We start from the raw sequence: 16,918 nt of genomic DNA, 5'->3' as shown, positions 1-16,918 counted from the left end.
AAACTCTCAAAAATATCAATCTTTGTGGCACACTGTAATGAACAAATTCAACAATAACGAGCACGGATGGTATCGAAATGAAGATGCGTTATCGGGGAAATGGCGTTATGTGGACAAGGGATGTAAAGCTTTTCAAGGTTATTATGAGGTGGAAAAACGCAATCCAAGGCGTAGTGGGAAAACCGAACAATGCTTTTACGAGGGTGCGGTAAAGGCGTATTGTACTAATGAGATGAAGTCGTGGGCGTTTGAAGATGCTTGGGAATTTTTAAAGGACAAAGCAAAGTGGATTGCGCCTGCTCCGGTTGGTGGAGCAGTTTATGGAGGTTTGCGTGATGAGGATGACGAGGAGGTCACGGTCCACACGATTGATATCGCAGATGATCGTCCTAATAACGTGCTTTTAGGTGATGATCCGATTGAAAGGCCCATGGGAAGGAATCGAGCAAATTTCTGCATCTTCCGAAGCGACGCAAAGCTCTCGGTCAACAAACTCTTCAAAGTTTGAAGAGTTATGTGTTAACTTAACGAGTACAAGTCCGAAGTTGCACAGAAAAAGCTTCAACAAATGGACGCAATCACCAAAGCGGAACGTATGAAAGCCGCACTCGAAGCCACAAAATTTCTGTCGAACTTGGACATTAATAACATCGCGATCTCGAAAGAAAGAAAGCGTTGCATGAAGATGAAGAAGAACTTGCTCCAAAAGTACGGCGACTTAATTCAGTTGTCGGATGAAGACGATGAGTAGTAGTTTAAGTTTTTAGGACTTTTAGAAATAAAGTAAGTTTAGGTCGTCTTCTTATTTATTGTAATTTTCTATTTTTAGAACTTTTTTAATGTAATCGTATTTTTATTATTAATTTTAGTATGTTTTATTAAATTAATTTGTTATTATAATTTCAAAATAATAATATAACTAATTAAACAAAATAAAATAAATACATGAAAAATGAAAAAGAAAAAAAAAATACCCCACCCCTACCCAGCAACACACCACTCAGCACGCCACCCATTACACAGCAGTCTGGCAGCACGCTTATCAAGCAACCCACCCTCATCCAGCAACACGCCAATACGCCCCGCAGGGTTAAAAATGGCCTAAACAAACTTTTCTAAAGTTGACAGATAGACAAATAACTAAAAAACACAAGTTTGAGATTTAATCTTTTGTGCAACTATTTGATCACAGATAATGTGCATTGGAGTTTGATTCAATAACAAAGCAACATGTCACGGACTTATCTCGATAAGCTCACGTGCGGCACTTAGTCTCTACTAAGTCAGCCTTACTCGGACCTTAAATGATTCAAGTAATCAAAAGAGAAAATATTATAGAACAAGTGGAATTGAAGAAAATACTTATATTGCTTGAGAATGCTTTACAAGAGAGAATGTTTGAGATTTGAGGTGTGGTGTGCCAAATGAGACCACCCCTATTTATACTACTCCTAACACAAAATGGATGGCTAAGATTAATCTAAATCAATGGTTAGGATCTAAGTACTAGAAACTTCAAGTATATACATGGAGATAGATATTTTCATGAACATTCCATACCATTCCATGGAAGAACTCATGGGAAAGTTCTAGGGAGCTTCCATGATGTTCTTGGGCCTTCCATGAGGTTCTTGGGTTAAAACTCTTAATTGGGTCATAATCTTAGTGGGTTGGGCCACAAACTTGTTGGGTTGTGACATTCTCCCCCACCTAAGCTCGCGACGTCCTCGTCGTGTGATCCTCGTGATACTTCTTGATTTTGTCTGTGAACTGCCACAATAAGTCTTCGGCTTCCCAGCTTGCTTCACTATCGGGCAAGTTACGCCACTTAACTAGGTATTCTCTATAGCTCGGTACACCTCGCCTCCGTACCGTTCGATGCAATAAGATATCTTCCACTTCACGATCGAACGAAGTCGCAACTGCCATTGGTGCTCGTTTGGAAACTCCTCGCTCTGGGTCTTCCTCGTCCCCATGATAAGGTTTTAGAAAACTTACGTGGAAGACTGGATGAATCTTTAACTTGGGCGGTAGTTGAACTCGATAAGATACGTTCCCAACACGTCCAATTACCGGGAATGGGCCTTCATATCTCCGGATCAATCCTTTGTGCACCTTCCTAAATGTTTTGAATTGTTGAGGTAAGAGCTTCACCATCACTTGGTCCCCAACTTTGAACTCAACATGTCGTCTTTTCTCATCCGCCCATTTCTTCATTTTCTTGGCTGCCTTATCTAGTGATGCTCGCGCCAAATCGGCTTGTTCATGCCACTCCTTCATCGTTCTATAAGCGGCTGGGCTGCTTCCGTCATATGAAGCGGCCAAAGCATTCGGGGTCAAAGGTTGGCGTCCTGTCACCAACTCAAAAGGACTCTTCCCCGTGGACTCACTCCTTTGCATGTTATAAGAGAACTGAGCAATATCAAGAAGCTTAGCCCAATCATGTTGATTTGCACTTACATAGTGTCGAAGATAGAGCTCCAATAGTGCATTCACCCTTTCCGTCTGTCCATCCGTTTGGGGATGAAAACTCGTGGAGAAATTCAAGTCTGTCCCCATGATCTTGAACAACTCTGTCCAAAAACGCCCTGTGAACCTCGGATCTCGATCACTTACAATCACATGTGGTATCCCCCAATACTTCACCACATTCTTGAAAAATAGTTTTGCGGTTTCATCCGCGGTAACTTCGGATGATGCGGCTATGAAGGTACCATACTTAGAAAACCGGTCTACCACGACTATAATACTCCCACACCCTTCCGACTTGGGTAAGCAAGTAATGAAGTCCATGGAAACACTCTCCCATGGCCCTTTCGGTGTAGGTTGCGGCTGTAATAGTCCTCCTGGTTGGCGTTGCTCTATCTTGTCTTGTTGGCATATTAGGCATGTCCGCACGTACGTCTCTACGTCGTCTTCCATCCTTGGCCAATAATAAGTGCCTTCTACTAATGCCAGCGTCCTCTTGATACCTGGATGACCAGCCCACTTTGAATCATGACACTCCTTCAATATTTTCCGTCTAAGATCACCCCACTTAGGCACATATAACCGGTCTCCTTTGGTGAATAATAGATCACCTTTGAGCCAAAACCTTCGCGTTTTCCCATCTCGAGCCAATCCAACAAGGTTTTTGGCTATAGAATCATGCTCTAATCCCTCCTTTATACGATCTTGAAGGAAGAATTGTGGTTTTGTGATCGCTGCAAACTCCGCCTTACGACTTAGGGCATCAGCTACCACATTGGCTTTCCCAGGCTTATACTCCAACACATAGTCAAATTCGGCTAAGAAGTCTTGCCAACGAGCTTGTTTGGGACTCAACTTCTTTTGGGTTTGAAAATAACTCGTTGCCACATTATCCGTCTTGATCACGAACCTTGATCCCAAAAGATAATGCCTCCATGTCCTCAAACAATGAATAATCGCTGTCATCTCTTTCTCTTGCACAGTGTACTTCCTTTCCGCCTCGTTAAGTTTTCGACTTTCGAACGCGATTGGGTGACCTTCTTGCATTAGAACTCCTCCAATAGCAAAGTCCGATGCGTCTGTGTGTAACTCGAACGGAATGGTCACATCCGGAAGTCTCAACACCGGTTCTTCCATGACAGCTCCTTTCAACTCCTCGAATGCTGCTTGACATTTCTCATCCCACAACCAAGCTTTATTCTTCTTTAACAATTCTGTCAATGGAGCCGCTTTCGCCGAGTATCCCTTGATAAAACGACGATAGTAGTTTACTAAACCAAGGAAAGATCGTAAATCAGTCACCTTCGTTGGTGCCTCCCACTCTTGAATTGCCTTGACCTTAGCCCCATCCATGAGTAACTTCCCATTTTTAATTCTATGTCCAAGAAAATCCACCTCCTCTAATCCGAATGAACATTTCTCTAGCTTCACATACAACTCGTTGTCCCTTAGTACTTGAAATACTTGCTTCAAGTGCCTCACATGATCTTCCATGGTGTCGCTATAGACGACTATGTCATCCAAGTACACCACGACAAACTTGTCGAGGAATGGGTGGAATAATTTGTTCATCAAAGTACAAAATGTGGCAGGGGCATTGGTTAAACCAAAGGGCATGACTAGGAATTCATAAGCGCCATACCTCGTCACGCATGTGGTCTTAGCCTCATCTCCTTCGGCAATTCGGACTTGATAATATCCCGATCTCAAGTCTAACTTGGAGAAGTATCTCGCCTTCCCAAGTTGATCGAACAAATCAGCAATAAGTGTGATTGGGTATTTGTTCTTGATAGTTACCTTGTTGAGTGCCCGGTAATCTATACACATCCGCAAGGACCCATCCTTCTTTCTTTGAAATAGCACCGGAGCACCATACGGGGATTTTGACGGTCGGATGTATCCCGCATCCAGCAACTCCTTGAGTTGTCTTCGCAACTCCTCTAACTCGGGTGGTGGCATTCGGTATGGGGCTTTGGAAGGTGGTTTTGATCCCGGCTCCAACTCGATCGCATGGTCAACCTCCCTTCTAGGTGGTAACTTCTTTGGTAACTCCTTGGGCATGACATCCTTGAACTCATCAAGGACCTTCTCAATTTCCTTGGGTACCTCTAGTTTTCCCTTATCTTCAACCGTCTCTTGCTTTGCTACCGCTAAATAGCATGTCTCATTCTTGTTGTACCCCTTCTTGAATTGCATGGCCGAAAGTGACTTGGATGCACTCCTGCTTCCACGTTCGGTTGACACCATACAAGTCTTCTCACCATCCAAGATACACAGTGAATTAGCAAACGGCATAGGGAAACCGCGTACCTTATCTAGGAACTCCATCCCAAGTACCAACTTGAAGTCGTCCATAGGCACGACCGAGAGATCAATCATTCCTTCCCATTCTCCAATCTTCACATATACGTCTTTAGCCACCCCACTAATCGGTCTGGCACTCGTGTTCACCGTCTTCATCATGCCACTCTCTTTTGTTTCCTTAAGTCCTAGCCTTTTAGCTTCATCGGTGGAGATAAAGTTATGAGTTGCTCCCGTATCCACCAAAGCTCGTACCCGATCTCCACAAATGTTAATATCTACGAATTGGAGTCCTTTAGCCACTACCTTGGGTATCTCCGTCTTAGCCTTGATTGCGTTGAGGATATGCATTGATCCTATGCACCGCTCCTCATCCTGACAACCCGCCTTTTGAGCTTCCATAGCATGAAGGCTAGCTTTCTTCGGACAATCTCGGGCTCTATGCGGTCCATCACATATGAAACATCCATCATTCTTGTAAGAAGTTTTTATGCTCTTGTTATTCCCGGTTGGTGGCTTACGTGTATTATCATTCCTTGATTGGGCGGGCTTATCTCCCCCACCTTTCTCATGGCTCACCTTCTTATCTTTTGACTTGAACGAATCTTTCCTATTAGCATGGTCGACTAGTGCCTCCGCTTGAGCAATTGCGGTGGCAAGGTCTTGGACTCCTCGTCTCTCCAACTCCGTTTTAGCCCAAGGTTGCAAACCATCGAGAAAATAGAAGAGAAGAATATCATCGGGAATATCTGGGACCTCCAGGCTAAGGTTGTGAATTCTTTAATATACTCCCGAATCGTCCCGGAATGATGTAATTTACGTAGACGACTCATCGCATCCTTTTGAGCATTCTTGGGGTAGAATTGATTCTTAAGTTCAGTAAGGAAATCATCCCAAGTATCAATAGTAACCGTACCTTTCTCGATATCTCCATATCGACGACGCCACCATAATGCTGCGGTATCCTTCAGGTAACGAGTTGCCGTCTTGATCTTCATTGCATCATCCACTATGTTGACTCCCTCCAAGTATTGTTCCATCTCCCATATAAAATCATCAACCGCTCGGGCTTCCCGCTTCCCCACGAACGGTGACGGCTTGGGAATGTCCACCTTCAGAGCATTGCATCCAGTGTTGCCACCCCCACTAGCCATGAATCTCAAACAAGAGTTCATGTTGGTTTGTAAATCCACGAGGCGTTGGTGAATAGTGGAGACCTCCCCCTCCATTTCGCCTCGCAACTTCGTAATCTCACCCATGAGCATACCCCTTAAGTCATGGATCTCACGTCGCATGTCAACGTCTAGCACGTTGATTGCACTCTTGCAATCATCTTTCAATTCGTCAAAGTCCCCGTCCAAACCATCCAAACGTTGGTGGACGTCTTCGACCTTTGCTTTCACGCCGTCCATGGATGTCTCTACATCCATGATCCTCTTATCCAAGTTTGCGACAAAGTCTTTGGACGTACCTCGGTTCTTCTTGGCTCCTTGGCGAGTCTCTACCCGACCACGAGTCTCATCACCCATCACACCACTTGTTGCGCTCACATTCTTCTCGGTCTCGGTTGCCATCTCCTTGAATCGACCTTGCTCTTGATACCAAATGTCACGGACTTATCTCGATAAGCTCACGTGCGGCACTTAGTCTCTACTAAGTCAGCCTTACTCGGACCTTAAATGATTCAAGTAATCAAAAGAGAAAATATTATAGAACAAGTGGAATTGAAGAAAATACTTATATTGCTTGAGAATGCTTTACAAGAGAGAATGTTTGAGATTTGAGGTGTGGTGTGCCAAATGAGACCACCCCTATTTATACTACTCCTAACACAAAATGGATGGCTAAGATTAATCTAAATCAATGGTTAGGATCTAAGTACTAGAAACTTCAAGTATATACATGGAGATAGATATTTCCATGAACATTCCATACCATTCCATGGAAGAACTCATGGGAAAGTTCTAGGGAGCTTCCATGATGTTCTTGGGCCTTCCATGAGGTTCTTGGGTTAAAACTCTTAATTGGGTCATAATCTTAGTGGGTTGGGCCACAAACTTGTTGGGTTGTGACAAACAGTACCAAAAGCCTAAAATCTTGATGTTAGATTAATATTTCATGCATTGAAAACGAGTGGCGATTCAGGATCAAAACTTAATGGGGTCCTAATTTTTTTTTTTTCCAATGCTAATTATATTTAAATGCTATTTTAGTGATTGTTTAACTTATAAAAAAAGCTACAGGTTCAAAAAATTATATGTGGTCCGGGTAGTTAGATTTAGTGGTGTCCATTTAAATTTAAAATAATAACCTATAAATTCGGAAAATATATGGGATTCTGCCGTTAAATTTAGTGGTGTCCTATACAATTTAAAGAGTATTTTCTAGATAAAAATTTTAAACTAGTGGTGTCCCGTGAGCCCACGCGCTCTAAGCTAAACTCGCCACTGTTGAAAACTATACCAACTAACTCCAGTTATCCGGAAACAGTGGCGGCCCGGGATTATGGATATGGTTTCAAGTGAGAATGATTGATGCAGGTTCATGGAAGCAATGAGAAACCTTACCATGTGGATGTAGTAGACAATGTAGTTGAACTGAGGGACCTTCCACATGATCCAACACACATCATCATTATTTTGGATCTTGTTTCATCATTTTCATATGTAAAGTTTATACCCTTGTCATATACATAAACCTCATCTGTTATCTCCTATTCATCTCTCTCTACCCTTTTTTCCTCTCACTGTATCTATCATATCTCTAACAACAATTTACAGTATACAAAGATGACACCTTTTCTGCTAAAGATGTTGCCCCTAGTCCTACTTGTTATGGTGGTATGCCCACAAAGATCTAGTAAGTAAACCTAACTCATTTCTCAATGTTCATATCTCAAGATCCAAAAGCTTATAACTTTATTGATTTTTTGGTGTCTCAAGGTCCAAAAGCTTCAAACTTTATTGATTTTAGGTACTTGTTTTTATATAAACTTTACATACAGAGATGCATAATATAACAAGAAATGATTTTCATTAATCTCAAAAACCTGCTAATTTCAGTCTTGTTCCATCTTTCACAATGCCCATATACATATTAATCCAGTGTGATTTTATAGCAAGTTAGCAGCTGAAGAACTTTATAAGATATCCTACAGGATCATAGCAGACCACCTCCCTATTCATATTTAATTTTGCAATTATATATTTTTGGTCCCACTAATCCTGCATGAGCACGGAGTACCCAAAACATCACAAGATTCATACACTGATTAAACAATTAAAAGATTTGGTTATTAGTTCTCGTGTCTTTTTACTAACTGTAAATTTGGTAACTATCTAGAAGGGGAATTCGAGCAATGGTGCATAGCGGATTCACAGGCAACAGATGCAGAACTACAAGCAGCTATAGATTACACATGTGGTGAAGGAGGTGCAGATTGTAGCAAGATTCAAGAAAACCAGCCTTGTTATATACCAAACACACTAAAAGACCATGCTTCTTATGCTTTCAATAGTTACTACCAAAAGTTTAAGCATAGTGGTGCCTCTTGCTACTTTCGTAGTGCTGCAATGACCACCGAAAAAGATCCAAGTAGGCACATCTTCCTTTAATCTTATGCCTAAAAGTTCTTAACGAAATCTGAGCATTAGGTTAACATCCCATACTAACATTACTGTTTAAAAAGATTCGCCGTAAATCCGAAAAAGTTATAATTATTATTATTATGGATCTTAGGCTTAGCTAAATCTTCTTCTCTTGTGGAACTTTATACAAGTATAAAAAGGTTACCCATGTTATTCTAGTAACCTATCTTTGTATACTTTATTCCTATTCCATTGTTTATTTACCTATTCTCCATCCTTTTGCCTTTCTTTCTTTTTATCTTTATAAATAAATAATAAATAAAGCATGAATACAGCCTCATAATTTATCTTTACATGCTGTTTTAATAGTTACTAATTTAGTTTTTGCTCTTTTGATTGGTGATATGATTATATTCACAGGCCACGGTTCGTGCCAATATGACTATACTCCTTGATGCAATGGAAAGGCATATTACGAGAAGATAAGTTACACACAAATGTTTAATTGTTTTCATTCTTGATGTATTTGCAAAGTGTTATAAAAAAAAGTGTTATAAAGCATTGTTGTTTAATAGTAAGAGAGAGGTACCTGCTAATATGAGTCGCTTAGGCTTTTGTACGTTGGTAAACCTTATGCATATCAATCATCACGCAATCGCAAACTGAACATGATCACCAATGTAGCAATAGCTTAGTGGTACCCGGTACCTTAGAAGCTGGGACCACCATGTGGAAGCTTGCTCCTAAAAGTTGTGCAGGTTCAATCCCCACTCGCGACAAGAATTTACAACTCTTGTGGCAGCGGGATGGGATGATGATTGCTCCTGTCACATATGTAGGGGCCCGGTATAGGTAATTATCCGGCAGCCGACTCTTTCGGGGTGGGTCTGGTGGGTTTCCAAAGGAAGCACAAGGTCGGGGTGTCCCTGCCAAACATACACCTTTTGATCCTAAACTGAACATGATCAGGAGACAAAACAATTGGATAAAACCTTAAATTGATATACATTTGAGAATACAAAATGGATCAAAGTTAGGTAATGTAACAAAGCATAGTATCGATTGATTCCCATACGCCTAGTTCTGGTAGTCAAAATACATGTAAAACACTTTCATGATGCTTATCACGGCATTTTAGTACCCCAAACAAAATCTAGAGGGGCATTATTTAAAGCCTCAATCATCGTCAGGAGAAGACCATTCTAGAACAGCAAGCTTCCCCAGGCGGCAATAAATGCAAACCCACCAAGTGGAGCCACTTTAGCGTATGTTCTGTCTTCAAGGAATGCCACCGCATAACACCTGCAACATTATAGACCACATTTTTAATCTTCGACCGGTGTAAAGATGAAATGAAGACCCAACAAGAACAAGGCTTTTGTGAGTAAACAAGAACAAGCTACATATTTGAAAATCATAATCGTCCATACGAATTTTATAGCACTTAATAACATGAAGCTCATACAATAAAAAGAAGTCTTGTCTGTGTCAGACCCAAAGAAACTTAACTTAGTTTAGTGCAAAAAGTTTTTGTCATGAAAAACGATGTTAAATTTACAAACTTGTTCATTTCCCCATAACTTTGGCCATAAGCTTCCTTATGTTTGTCCTTGCGTATCTCGTATAGGAGATGCATTCTTTAACATTCAAAGAAAATTTGCAACTCGTCAAAGGTAATGTCAGTCGCTAAAATAGTGTGCTTGGTTCGTGTTAAGGCTACATTGCATTGCTTGGACAGCCACAAACAGAGAATGCTTTGCTTGCGCTTAATCGCTTAATAAAGAATAAAACTTCTACAAATATATAATGATAATGCACATTAAGTACCAACTTTTTTTCATAGTCATATGTAGTATATGTGGATAACGTGAACGAAGTACAAACTAAAAGATTGAAGTACTTACGTGCCCGAGAACGCAACAATTCCAGTAGTCAAAAGCCCTCCAAACTACATCCCAAAAGTATGAAAAACGAAATGAGCATACAATCAATCCATGCATGGATTCAGATTTCCAACACGAACTATAATATGATTATCGTTTCCATGACATCAAAGTTATTGTGTAAAAATCACATAACAATCGATGGCGTTTAAATCAATATGTTCATATTATCCTACTCTGATTCTTATTCATCAAATCACAATAATCGGTTAATCACTTCCGACGCGCATATCTAAACGCCTTACATATATACATAACATCAAAAAAACATAATTTAACGGAAAAGTGAACTTACAATATTGGGATATTTAGCTATAGGAGCCCCAACCAATGCAGCTGTATGAACCAAATGGTAAAGAGATGCAGTGTTCCAAACCTAATCACAATAACACAGAATAATTCAAAGAAATGCAATAATGATTATAATATAATAATAAATAATAAATAATAAATAAATAATTAAAACCCAATAGTCACCTCTTTGTAAGAAGGGTTACTGGGTTTAAACCCATGTGCACCATAAGTCCCTAATCCAAGTGCTGCCATTCCTGTTTTTCAATTCAAAAAAGGGTTTGATTATAATTCAATAATTCAATCAAGTTTATCAATAAAAATTGGATTTTGAAGATATGGTTTTGCAATGTCACAAATACTAACGAACGTACCAGATATTGCAGCAACTTTGTGCCATATAAGAGGATTCATTGTTTATTTTCCTTGTTGCAGACACACAAACTAGGGTTTATAATCTAAAATTGACAAACCCTTGTAATAAAATCTTGTACGGTTTTAACGTTTATAAGAGTATACAAAGTACCCACACTGATTCACGGTGAGGAACAAAGAAGCGTGTTTTTGAGAACAATAGTTACACTATGCTACCCTGATTCTTCGGTTTGTTACTACTTCCACCAAAGTTTTATTATTTTCATTTTACGCTCAAACTTGTTCTTGTGTTACTACTCAGTCCCTCAGTATTTTTTTATTTAATTTAATTTTGTATGTTTGTTTTTTTAATTCTGTCGTTATTGTAAACTTATCAACAAGGTTGTTGCCTTTTTTAGTTTGTACAAGTGAATTGTAAGAAGATATATTTGTATAAGCAAACATTATAGCATGAAGTTTTAACCATAATGGCATTTAGTATGCAAAACTAATTTTAATTTTTACCCCACAATTGATTTATAACAAATGATTTAAAACGTTATGGTAATCATAATTCACATACATCTTGCATATTGTGTACTGCTAAAGATAACTTGTCAACCATTTGTAGTTGATTGAAGTTCATTAAAAAGGATGATCACTGGCTAATTAATGTTTTAGCATCAATCCGCAAAATAGTACGTTATTTGAGTATATTTAATGATTTAAAAGATTTATCTAGTCTAATCTAATACGAGTAATCTATATAAGTGTGATGGGTACTATTTTTATGCCATTTACATTAATATTATTTTCTTTATTTATAACTCATAAATTCAGGTATTTGTAAGAAACGTAAAAATATTTGCAAATTGCAAGGACATTTTTACTATTTTTTTCCAAGATGAATTGGTATGGTACATTTTATAAAATAGTGTTGTCATAAATGTTCATTTTTAACTATTAAGGGTATTTATCAGTTTGTTTTGATGGATGGCGTGCTATCAGACATCCCTGCAAACCATGTCATGGAAGATATGAGTAGGGGTGTGCATTAAACGGTTTCGACCAAGAAACCGACCGAATCAAATTGATTTGGTTAAAGTGGATGGGCTTATTTGGTTGTGGTAGAGTTTTGTGGTTTCACTCAAAAATATTTATGATTTTTGGTTTGGATTTGATTTGTAAAATTAACATTTGGTTTCAACTGAAAAATTGAAATATAATTTTATTTATGATATACTCCGTAATATATTAAATATTAAATATTTCACTTATTTTATCTATAATTATTTTTTGCAAAATTGAAACCGCGTACCTAATTTTTCTTGCTGATTCTACTCATTCAACTAATTTGGGAAAAATCTTCACTTCACCACTTAACCTAAATTCTAGCAATCTTTTCGATAATATATGTTTGCTTTCAAAAAGAAAATAAAAAGCTACACACTTTTTTATCTATAAGTTTTAATTTGATTTAACCGAAACCGATTCATGTAAACCGATTTCTTATTTGGTTGTGTTGTTTGGTTTTGTCAAATATGGTTCGGTTATTTTTTTTAAAAATCGTATTAAATCAAATCAAATAAACTATGTAAATCGTAAACCGATCAAACGAACACCTCTAGATGTAACTATCACACACCTAATCACGAAGGGTTGGGAGTGGTATATCCATGCCGAAAACCCTTGGGAGAATAAGAACCAATGGGACAAAAGTGTAAGTTTGAGGGTATTATTGTAAGAAATGAAACTTTGTTGGTAGTATAGTGAAAGTATTGCTTTTCTGCTACAGAGTACAGACGTTGCCCTCTTCCCGCTACATCGCCTCCAAATCACACTCATCCTAAAACCTCAAAAATCGAATCAATCCTTTATCTTTATTCCGTATTTTTAAATTCATATAAACCAACTAATTACAGTTCAGTTACCCCAAAAAAACCCTAGAGCCTGCAGCGTAAATTATTCATCAAATTTTGAATCATATAAACCCTAAAGTTCCCCATCTTTTTCTATTTTTATGGGAACCCTTTTCAAAGTTGGTTCAAATTCATTGTTTTCTTCAGTTCAAAAACATCAAGATCAAACCTTTTTGCGGTTCCCAACTTCCATTTCTGTTTCATTCAGTTCAGTATCAAAGTCCCATAACTGGGTACCCTTAAAGCCCCAAAATTTTGATTATTTGCAGCCTTTTGTAGTATCTAGTAAGAGAGTGTCTGCTTGTCTGAATAGCGGCGAACGGTTAGCAATGAGTTCTGATGAAAAACAGAGTTTGAAGAATGATGTTAGAAAGAAAAACCTTGCTGTTTTTGTTTCTGGCGGCGGTTCGAATTTTCGAGCTGTTCATCAGGCAATTCGTAATGGTGATGTCAATGGACAATTTGTTGTTTTGGTAACGAACAAACATGGTAACTTTAGCATAATTTTTATTATTATTATTATCATGTTTGAATTTAATCTTATATATGCACTGTGAATTTCTTAATAAGTTGTGGTACTGAAACATATTTAAGCAGGAACAGTTGACCGTTGAGTTGAGATTAAGTGGTATGATTACATGCCAAATAAGTTAATACTTGTTTATATTCATATCAGCAACTCCATCCGAGTTTGTTTTGTGATACCTAGATCTCAGTTTTATTGTGCAAAGTAGGTGAACATAAATTCTTTCGTAGCGACATTATATTGTGATGTGATTAGGCATTGTGTGCAACTCTTAAGAGATTGTGATGCCTTTTTTTTGTGTAATTCGGTGTTTGATATTTTCATTTCTATAAATTTGTAGATTGTGGAGGTGCACGATATGCAAGAGAGAACGGTATCCCCGTTATAATATATCCGAATACTAAAAACGAACCAGAAGGTTTGTCTTCAAATGACCTTGTAGCTGCTCTAAGGTCAGCTTATATTATAATTATTTCTATTTAATTCTATTTGTATTGTTTAGTTGATCTGCTTCTTGGTTCCTTTTGAATTTAACTAGTTTGTAGGCCCGCGCATTACCTGGGTTTTAGAGTTTCAACACTAAAACAAGAAAGTTAGTATCAAAAACTATGAAGTAAAGCCGTCGGTATGTAACAGAAATATATAGTGACGAATTCGTATTTTGCACGATCAACCTTGGTAAACACTGAAGTATAAATATTGACAAGAGTTTAGTATTACATCAAGCATTGTTCTTAAAAATATTTTAAGGATAAAATCCAAATATTACCACGGCTAGCTCTGCCGTTAAAAGATTTACAAAACCAATTTTGTAACCGAAATTTAAGATAAAAATTATCAAGCTTCACATATATTTTGACCACAATGATCTGTTACTTGGCCATCAAAAGGTCTAACCAAGGTTTGTAATATTCTGTTTTTTTTTTAGAACGCCAAACTCACACACCCTACATAATTTTACACGAATAATGTCCTAAACAGGACTCGAACCCATGACCTCAAGATCAGAGTGGCTCCTTGAACACAGAACACGAATAATGTCTATTTAGTTTGGTCTAGGGCTTTTGATTATATACAATTTTTGATATGTGGCAACTCCCTACCAGCAAATGGGTGAAGTTCAATGTCAGGACTTACCATAAAGCTTTCTTTATTTATTATGCCAAAATAAAAAATAATAAAAAAAAAAAGTAAACCTTTACTTGCATGCCAAAAGATCATGATGATCAAGATATCAGCAATGAAGGTGATAATAATAGGAAAGTAGCAGAATTACTACTTAAAAATAATATTTAGTAGCATTGGTTATAAGAAAGGTATTAATATAAAGTGCAGTTTGGACCCATTTAATTATGAATGGGGTTAAACGGTTTCAGTCAAACAGGTGAAAACGATCTAATTAGGTGAAAGGAGAATGGGTCGAAGGTGTCTGACAATTTAAACGATCTAATATTTTTATGCATACAATCTCCTTCATTGTTTTACAATAAAATATTTAGGTTGTATGTCTAGTACACTATTTTGTACGCATAATGAACAAACATGTATTTACGTCAACCCATGCCCATTTCAACCCCAATACTAATGTCAATCGATCACCGTCATCTTTATGATGTGGGCTTATCATATTATAAACTTTAAACCAAAACAACAGTTATGCATTTTTTGTTTAAACTCTAAAACAAATAAGGTTAGTTTTACCATTTCTAGAGCTCTGTTCATCACATATAGTCCAACATCCGCTAAGAATGTTTAGCCTGTTGGTGCCTGAAATATTAGTAATGAGTGACTTTGCTTTCAGACTCAATCTCATACAACGCTGAAAAATAAAGCAACGTAATTTTAAAATGACAAGTCACATAATAACCACAAATAAGTAAAATGAAATATTCTTTTACATAAGAAGTCATTTTGGACCATGGGCCTTCGTCAAATGATTTACCACTGCATTCAGCTCATAAACCCAATGGTTTTGATCCGTGTTGTTACTTATCTATTTGGCAAAACCGTGTAAGGTTGAGCAACGTGATTGGTCATTGAATTCAATTTTAGAAACATGATGTCAGCATTCGGATTCTTTTTGTATATTTAAGATTAAGATGTCCGATGCATTTGTTGTGCTCTGTAGTACGTACAAGGTTGACTTTATTCTTCTAGCTGGATACCTTAAGCTTATACCATCCGAGTTAATTCGAGCTTATCCAAACTCAATATTGAACATTCATCCTTCACTTCTTCCTGCTTTTGGAGGCAAAGGGTATTATGGTACGAAAGTGCATAAAGCTGTTATTGCTTCTGGAGCTAGGTAATTGCAATGCTTTAATACCCTTTTACATTTCAAAATTGATATAATGAATCGATCTCTCATGTCTTTTGTTTTTTTCCCTGGTTTATTTGAAAAGATATTCAGGACCCACAATTCATTTTGTTGATGAGAATTATGACACGGGTCGAATTCTTGCTCAAAGAATCGTTCCTGTCCTTGTTAATGATACTGCTGAAGAACTTGCTGCAAGGGTTCTTCGCCAGGTAACCCGGCTTTATATCATACAAAACAAAGTTGGTTACTTTTTTAATCTTTTGCAAAATTTAATGAGTTTTTGGTAATAATATGAGATACCCAAAATGTTTTATGTAGGAACATAAAATGTATGCAGAGGTAGCAGCTGCAGTATGTGAAGAGCGTGTGATTTGGAGGGAAGACGGTGTTCCGATTATTAGAAGTAAATCTGACCTTAATCACTTTAGCTAACAGATGGATATCTGACTTGCAATCTAGAGTTGACTATGGTATGGTTTCGTACTGACTAAATGCGGCTAGTGAAAAGTTGTTCATAATTTTGTGCCCTATCAATCTGTGCTTTAAACTGTTCTTGGTTCGGAACAGAGTTATTGAAAGGAATCATGTATCTTTATGTAGTTTTTCTAAAATCTTGAAAGGATCTAATAATTGTTGAAATACAAACTTTATCTGAAATGGCATGGGGCAAATTTACTAGGATATACGAGTAGTATATATACATTGTCATTAGTAATAGATCATACTACTAATACTAATTCTATGTGTTTAGGTCATTTGAGTAATGGTACATTGGTACCGATACGATCAAATAGGGTGTTCAAACATGGTAGAGTTTATGTCCATGAGACTTAAAAGTATCATTTGGGGATATCAAAAATACGTTGTTTTGCTAAAAAGATTGAATAGACTAAAAGTACATTATTCTAGTGTATATTTGACTTTATCAGTCGACATTATCATATCCTCTTTTGAAAAGAAAAACCCTCTTTTGAAGTTATATGTGTCATGAATACGAAATGTATAATGTATTCGGGAAACCTTGCGGACTCGTTGAAATCATTTCATAATGCATTATGTCGTGGACTGAAGCCTAAAAATGAATTGTAAATTACTAAACATGAAGATGATGACTAATGATTGCATCTTATTAGAGCATGAATTGTCGTGATTGTCTATTTCAGTGCCCTCTCAAAGTCTAGAAAGGTTTTTGAAATTGACTATCTGCT

The 16,918-nt window shown here is 37.6% G+C and overlaps 3 protein-coding genes across 4 annotated transcripts; 2 read left to right on the top strand and 1 right to left on the bottom strand.

The window, feature by feature from the left end:
- The first annotated feature begins 7,335 nt into the window (after positions 1 to 7,335).
- Positions 7,336 to 9,019, top strand: LOC139845491 (major pollen allergen Ole e 10-like). The gene is made up of 3 exons (XM_071835743.1): positions 7,336 to 7,629; positions 8,113 to 8,364; positions 8,778 to 9,019. Exons 1-3 carry the CDS (start codon positions 7,560 to 7,562, stop codon positions 8,810 to 8,812), a joined length of 357 nt encoding a protein of 118 aa, XP_071691844.1. The 5' UTR covers positions 7,336 to 7,559; the 3' UTR covers positions 8,813 to 9,019.
- A 319-nt stretch (positions 9,020 to 9,338) lies between these two features.
- On the bottom strand, positions 9,339 to 11,121 carry LOC139845490 (uncharacterized). Of its 2 annotated transcripts, none has more exons than XM_071835742.1 (5): positions 10,966 to 11,121; positions 10,778 to 10,848; positions 10,596 to 10,676; positions 10,262 to 10,305; positions 9,339 to 9,659 (listed from the first exon to the last, which is right to left on the bottom strand). In XM_071835742.1, exons 1-5 carry the CDS (start codon positions 11,003 to 11,005, stop codon positions 9,560 to 9,562), a joined length of 336 nt encoding a protein of 111 aa, XP_071691843.1. In that variant the 5' UTR covers positions 11,006 to 11,121; the 3' UTR covers positions 9,339 to 9,559. The 2 variants fall into 2 exon arrangements, with proteins under 2 accessions (XP_071691843.1, XP_071691842.1); XM_071835741.1 differs by lacking the exon at positions 9,339 to 9,659 and adding an exon at positions 9,697 to 9,994.
- A 1,844-nt stretch (positions 11,122 to 12,965) lies between these two features.
- Positions 12,966 to 16,356, top strand: LOC139845489 (phosphoribosylglycinamide formyltransferase, chloroplastic-like). Its single transcript, XM_071835740.1, has 5 exons — positions 12,966 to 13,353; positions 13,731 to 13,842; positions 15,519 to 15,695; positions 15,793 to 15,919; positions 16,029 to 16,356. Exons 1-5 carry the CDS (start codon positions 12,966 to 12,968, stop codon positions 16,140 to 16,142), a joined length of 918 nt encoding a protein of 305 aa, XP_071691841.1. The 3' UTR covers positions 16,143 to 16,356.
- Positions 16,357 to 16,918: the final 562 nt, after the last annotated feature.

Source organism: Rutidosis leptorrhynchoides, chromosome 4 (genome assembly GCF_046630445.1).
Source record: "Rutidosis leptorrhynchoides isolate AG116_Rl617_1_P2 chromosome 4, CSIRO_AGI_Rlap_v1, whole genome shotgun sequence".
Taxonomy (NCBI): Eukaryota; Viridiplantae; Streptophyta; class Magnoliopsida; order Asterales; family Asteraceae; genus Rutidosis; species Rutidosis leptorrhynchoides.
This window is presented reverse-complemented; position numbering and strand designations above follow the sequence as displayed.